The sequence below is a fragment of the Triticum dicoccoides genome, chromosome 2A (genome assembly GCF_002162155.2).
Source record: "Triticum dicoccoides isolate Atlit2015 ecotype Zavitan chromosome 2A, WEW_v2.0, whole genome shotgun sequence".
NCBI classification, from domain to species: domain Eukaryota; kingdom Viridiplantae; phylum Streptophyta; class Magnoliopsida; order Poales; family Poaceae; genus Triticum; species Triticum dicoccoides.
This window is the reverse complement of record NC_041382.1, coordinates 17,405,252-17,412,237: the sequence shown is the minus strand read 5'-3', so window position 1 is coordinate 17,412,237 and position 6,986 is coordinate 17,405,252. Positions and strand designations below refer to the sequence as shown.

At 47.2% G+C, this 6,986-nt stretch overlaps 2 protein-coding genes across 2 annotated transcripts; both read left to right on the top strand.

Annotated features, from left to right (window-relative positions):
- The first annotated feature begins 341 nt into the window (after window positions 1-341).
- Window positions 342-1,117, top strand: LOC119357437. The gene has a single exon (XM_037624391.1). It carries the CDS (start codon window positions 342-344, stop codon window positions 972-974), a length of 633 nt encoding a protein of 210 aa, XP_037480288.1. The 3' UTR covers window positions 975-1,117.
- A 3,607-nt stretch (window positions 1,118-4,724) lies between these two features.
- LOC119352821 (dirigent protein 11-like) lies at window positions 4,725-6,451 on the top strand. Its single transcript, XM_037619408.1, has 3 exons — window positions 4,725-5,217; window positions 5,394-5,586; window positions 5,682-6,451. The coding sequence occupies exons 1-3, from the start codon at window positions 4,766-4,768 to the stop codon at window positions 5,706-5,708; spliced, it is 672 nt and encodes a 223-aa protein (XP_037475305.1). The 5' UTR covers window positions 4,725-4,765; the 3' UTR covers window positions 5,709-6,451.
- The last annotated feature ends 535 nt before the right edge of the window (window positions 6,452-6,986 follow it).

Genomic DNA, 6,986 nt, shown 5'->3' with positions numbered 1-6,986 from the left:
AGCCATCGTGTATCACGATTGAAGAGCCATCCTTTCATTTTCTAGCTTGCTAACAAAGGAGCATAGTGAATCAAAAATAGAAAAAGAAAAAAAGCCGTGTAGTAGATACAATCCAACATTGCACGCATGTGGCCACACATGGGATAATGTACCTGTCGCGTTTTGCCCAGCAAGTTAGTATCGTCGCCAAAGATCGGTGCTCTTTTTTGTTTTTCAATTTTTTTTTCTTTTCTTCCCTATCTTCTTCTTGTGAAGAAGAGAGAAACAACGGGCCGGCATATATACATTATCTGCTCCCTATAAATACCAAGCTTTGGAGGTAAGAGGGCATAGCATCTATTATGGCTTCCGGTGCTCCGGTGAAGAAGATAATTGCCATCGCCGGCATAATGCTGGCTACTGTGTTCATTGCGGGGGCCCAGCAAGGGGCGGGAGGCTGCATTGTGGAGACATCCGACGTTCCCGGTGCCTCGAATCCCTGCATCTGCTCCCAGAACTGCGCCTGCGCCGGCAAGTGCATCCTGAATGCCGGCGACGGCGCGGATGACGTCCAGACCTGCTTCGTCGAGTGTGTGCTGAAGAATGGCTGCGGAGACTGCCTAGGACCCTGGACAAGACCCCTCCCGACCACCTTGTACAAGACCCTGAGGCTGAAGCTGACGAGGCCTAAGGCCTCGAAGAAGACATCTCAAGGGAGGGAGACGCTTCACGTCTTCTTCGACGTGGAGCCCCGCGGCATGGACACGCCCGTGATTGAGGTGTACTTGAATATGCCCGGGGGAAAAGAGTTGAGTGACAAGTCCGAGCACCACCTGCATACCATCCTTGCGACGCCAAACGACAAGGGGGTAATCAGGGACATACGCGACGTGCTGCGGAAAATCGGAGCGGACGGCGACGAGACGGTTGAGGTGTTGTTCGTGCCCAAGGCCTGGGGAGAAAGGGTTACTATAACCAGTGTCAAGATCAAGTAGATGATTCTGGTGCAGGTCGTCCGTATACTCTATATTTGTAACAGTCGCGGTGTGTGTCCTCCGTTTGTTTAACTACCGTATTTGCACAAATAAAGAACAACCATATGTGTACAGTGCAAAAATAAATCTCTATTCATACTGCATATACTCTTAATGCCGATTTAATTAACAATGACACATCTAGATGTGCCCTAATTATTACATATCTAAGTGACTCAATCAAACTAGAAAGAAAAAGTGTCCGCCCCTCCCGGGCGTCTCGGGGGTGAAACCCTAGATCGCGCAGAGCACCCCTTCCCGTTTCCCTCACCCCTCACCACCGCCTAAGGCCGCCGCAGGGCAAGCCCGGGGCGCCGCCGAGGAAGGTGCCGACGGGGCATCTGCTGCTCTGTTTTTCGCAGGGGGCCGCGGGATCTGGGGCGGCTGCCTCGGTCGGAGTGGCACCACCGGCTCTGTGGCGAGCAGTGGCGCGGGCGTGGTGATGGTGTCCCTGTCCGTGAGGACGGCGGGGTTCCGGCGGACGTGGACCTGGTGCGGTCTTGGCGGCCGGCGGCACTAGATCTAGCGGACCCTTCCTTCTCCGACTCGGTGCGGCCCCTCCTTGGAGGCGTTCGTCAGGCCCCTTCCTTCTCCGACGCGTCGTTCTTCTTCGATCTTCGGTCTCCGTGCTGCGGGTGGGATGGTGCTGTGGAGCCAGACCAGGAGAAATCCATGGCCGGCCATGGCTAGCCGCGACAGCGACGGCGCCAGAGGGCACCGTCCTTCCTCCTTGGAGGCATTTTGTCAGGTCTGACTCCCTCCACCCACCATCCCCTAGCCTCACGGGTGAAAGCCCTAACCTCGGTGGGCGGTGGTGCTCTCGGTGTCGTTCTCCTTCTTGAAGGCGCCGCCTTTGGGAGTTGTTTGGTTGGTGTGCGTTGTTGGGGTGCATTCGACGGTGTCAGTGGTGTATCCTCTTCGTCCAAGCTTGATGCTATCCCTCCTCTGCGGCTGGGCCACGGGCAATTCTGCTTGAAGGAAGCTTTGGCGGCTCGTCGGGAGTGCGTGGATCCTCTCTATGTGGCCATCCTCTGGTGGCAACCATTCTTGTTCTAGGTGGAACATTCTATCTTCCGACGGTGCAGCGCCTTTCGAGCCAGGCGATGAGGTTGTGGCCTTCTTTGGAGATGGAATTGGATGGCTATGCCGTGCCGGGGTCCATAGCTGTTTGGTGACCACACTCCCTATTGCGGTCATCCCCTTCGCCTTTGTCCCTGCATGGTCCTATCTCCCTGGTGCTTCATTCTCGGAGGAGGGCCTCGATGTCTTCAGCTGTGTGCCTATCTGCTTTATCTTGAAGCTTGTAGCTTTGAGGCTAGTTAGCTGCTAACCAGCGTCTTTGTATGTTACCGTGTTGTATTTTCTTTTCTTGGTTCTTGTGATCTGTAATCCTGACCAGTTGATGGCTTTGTTTATTCAAAGTCGGTTGATGTCTTTTCTCTAAAAATAAACTAGAAAGAAAAAGACAAATGACAAAAGAAAATGCATGCACGAATCTCCACTTAAAATCAATGACGTATGCTTTAAATATGTAATACTTAGGGCACATCTAGATATGGTTTAGCAAAACTGATTAACAAAACACACCGCCGCCAAAAAATGTTGCCTCCTCAGATCACGGATCCAAGAGCCTTGTTGTAGGCCATCCTTAACCATGCGACGAGCAAAAGCAGAGGGCTTCACCAGCTTGAAGGGGTCAGGCGCGAAACGATAGAGGAAGAGGCTCTGAAGATGGTTGTCGCCTCATCGGAGACCGAGAGTCTCGCTGCCAACCATGATAAGTGTTGCGTCACTTTGGTAGCCCGTATCCTCGCAATGCATTATCCAATGCCTTCAGATCGTGGAGCCCAAGGCCCCCTTATTTGAGAGGGGTGCACACATTAACCCAGGATAACCGACGTTGTCCACCTTTGGCAAATCTGATCCCGTGGTTCCTGAAAGCTACTCCGTAGTCATGCTACAAAGATATAGGCATTGATCGTTGGACCTAGTTAACCAATATTGTCGCTCTATCTACTTTCCATTGTGACCTGTTTGCGTATATTCTAACAGGAGCTACTGTTTTTTTTGTATCTTCTAGAAAGAGATGGTGGACTCAGTGGGGCTTTGCAAGATTAGACAAGTGACTCACGCAACTCTGTGCCCTAGTGCTGCAATGCTTTCACTTGATAGTAGTGTATGCAACATTCGAAAATTGCTATTAGAGCCCGAGCACATCTACTAGCAGATGAATAATTTATTAAAAAATAATATTAAAAACAATCAAAACAATCTGAAATGTTTGGACATCAAAGATGCTCCTGTTTTCTAGATGCAGGTAAAATATTGTTCCAAGATGACATCTGGGTGCTCTGGACAGCAAATTAACATTGCTCCAAAGTATCTATTTTCGAAGCTTTTTCCAGCTCAACTGTTTTGTATAGAGCTCTCCCAATGTGGCACCGTCACGAAATTTCACTTGCAGTGAACACTTGAGCATCTTTAGTGACAAAAATTTCAGATTGTTTTGATTTTTGGCTATTATTTTTTCAACTCAATATATTCACAGCACGACTAGATGAGCTCGAGGTCCGAAATGCCATCCTCCTACAACATTAGATGCTATATATACAATATTAGATGCTTGTCGTAGCTCATTCCTGGTCCTCTCTTTGTAATTTCCTATTCTGTCGTGTGTGTGGCAGGTGCTACTTTCTATAGCGGTTGTCTTTGTATTGGCTTATGTGTTCGAAAAAGAAAATGAAACATGTTCAGTACTTCAGTATGACGTTTGCCCACCGTAGCTGGTTGAAAAACAGGCCTTTGATTATCTTCTCATTGCCATTGGTGGATATTTGAAGGCTTGTCCCTTTTACCCTGCTGTCAAAGGGTGGAGAGAGAGCTAGCTGTACTCTTTTTTTTTCAGAAATTATTAGATTGTCAAATGGTTTTATGCATTCAAATGTGCTACAACAATGATTTCTATGACTACATGGAGTGCATAGAGGAATGTTCATTAGGTTTTTATCCACACACAATACATTCCAGGACCAGAAATAATTATTAGTGTGCTCCTGAAAAGAAAATATCAATGCTTCAGCTACCAACACTACAGGAAAAACAAATTAAGTCGAGTATAAAAAAAACACACGGTGAAGCCCAATTTAGCGTACAGTATGTCGAGTGTTACGTTCGGCTTAGGGTACTCGGAACAAGCATCAGTACTACAAACACTATATAATCAGGGAATTTTCGAAGCCTCATATTATTTACTTTTTGAACCGTGATTCACGCACATTGTTGTCACATCACATCCATGCATGCACACTCGTTTGGATTTACCAAGCGTGATACACGAAGACTGGACCACCAATAAGCAATAATTTAGGTTGAAAGCATGATGCATGACCACCGTCCACGACTGGACAACCAACAACCTCTCCCTCGCGGGAACATGCATGCACGTCAGCACAAGCAAGCACGAGAAGCACCTCGATCCTTTCATGCTGTCTTCTCCCCGTCTTCTTGTGGTCACCCAAACACACTCACAATTCCATTCGTGGCTTGTTCACTGATGGGGCACTCGAGGAAGACACAAGCATCATCTGCTCATGCTGCACACGTGTCATGCGTCTATGTGGTACTTTTGCAATTGTTTTTTTTTCTCAAAGCGAGGGAGACGGGGTTAATTCGCAGATCTATAAATATATCACAGGTGCTCGGAGGAGACACATAAACATGACTATCTAGCATAGCACAGAGGAACCTCAGCAATGGCTTCCGGTGCTCAAGCCGCGAAGATGGTGGCACTGAGCATGATGCTGGCCATCCTGCTCGCCACCACGGCCGACTCCAATCCCCAGCCAGACCGCACCTGCTCCGTGGAGTGCGCCTGCGCCGAGCAGTGCAGCCGCCAGTACCCTCGCGTCGACGACGACCCCCCTTTCAAGATCACTCCTGTCTGCACACACCGCACGGAGCACGAGTTCTACGCTCGCCTCTACCTGCACCATAGTTTTCAAGGGAAATATAGGAACCAACAAGACGTATTGAGTAGTGAGTTGAAAAATGACTTTGGATCCTTGATTGTTAATGATTGGGTCATCACGGACTCACCTGGCCGTGACACCAAGGTTGTGGCTCACGCAAAGGGCATCCATATCCAGGCCGGAATGGACACCGAAGACTACTATGTTTCTTTCAACATGGTGTTCGATGATGGCAGGTAAATGCATGTGTTGCTCCAAGCTCATGTTTTTTATGCGACCTCGCGTATCATGGTTACCATGCATTTTACATTTTATTTCTTTGAAATGGAGGGAAAACCCCGCCTCTATATCGGCTGATGCACACAAGCATTTGAATTCTACATTCAAGCATGCTAATTTGTATGTCATGCAGGTTTAAAGGGTCCACGCTTCAAGTCATGGGAACCGTTGTCGCAGAAGGTGAATGGGCTATTCTGGGTGGAACAGGAGAATTTGCATTAGCTCGTGGAGTTATTTATAAAACCTACTCGAAATACATTAATCAAGTGGGTGATGTGATTGAACTTGACATTCATTGTCTTTACACTGCTATGGAAAGGTCAAAGGTATAAAAATATTTCCTTTCAGATTACTTGCGAGTATACAATAAATAAATTTCTTGCGCAGTAATTAACAAGGTTTATCTTTCACCACTCTGCAGGGTACTTATTGGGCATTGGAGGCATGAACAAACGATTCGAGTCTTGAAAGGCCATCCATCCAATTCCTTCCTGAAGCATGTGCGCGCTTAGTACAGGTCCATAAGCTTAGTATGTATCCGTCGGTGTCTATAAATTATTGCCAGCAATAAAAGATCTTGGTTTATCAAAACATGTTTAGTGTCAAGATCGGCAAACAAAATCATTAGGTGATATATCTTACATGAAGTTGTACCGATGTGAGCTGATGTGCTAGCAGAATATCAGAGTTGTAGTCTTGTAAATGGACCGAGCTTGTTATCTGTTGGGCTCTCTTTGTTGCTGCATTAGAGTTATACAATGGTGGGTGCTTATGCACAGGTGCTTGAGGAAAAAGATCAGCATCGGACGTGGTCTTGCAATGGAGTGGTGCTAAGGAGAGATGCTTCAGTTGCTTAGATGGAGGCGTTGGACTCTTTTTTCTCTTATTTTTTCTGTTGATGGAGGCTTTGAAGGGAGCAGTTATTTCTAAGCATCGGCTGGCATCGGAAGCAAACATTTGCTTCTGGCTCCCTTCCTAAGCATCGGTACAATCCAAGATGAGGAAAAAAAACCGGGTTTTTTTCTCTAGCACCTGGCTAAGCACCCCCCGCTGTACAGGGCCTTAGTAGCTCATGAAGGTTACCCTAAATTTTCGGCCCTTTACAAATTGTCTTTCCCCAGTCGTTCATGGCAGCACCCATTATTTCTGTATATCTTACATGGAGATGAAGATGGGATTTTTAGATGGTTATAGGGATTTTGTTCTGTCTGCTTGTTGAAGTATCAGCCAACTTCCGTTTTCTGAACAAGTAACATGAATACAGAGTCGACCATTTGCGGTATGGGGTGGCCATATATTATTATTTTCTCATTCGCTGGACTTGGTGAAAGCACGGGGAACCTTCCAATAAGCTTGACTTCCACTTTGTATCGTTTTCTTCTGTAAGTTTTAGTAGGACATATGCCCGTGCGTTTCAACAGAAGAGAAGACACATCTCTACCCCAATAAACATGGTTCAACACCCCAAAGGTCAACGTCCTCTATTTAAACAACACACCACGACATCTATGTCAATGTTTATCCTCTTTCGCGCCCTTGTCGACGACGATTGCTGTGCCCACCTGACCCCAACGTGTACGAACGTGATCAATCCAAAGACGACGACTTAGCCGCCGCACGACACATTTGCCATTGAACCATACCAACGCAAGGGATGTTTAGAACTGTAGAAAGTAATTTTTTTCTGAGGATCCTGTAGAAAGCGATATTGTCATGTAAACTTCTC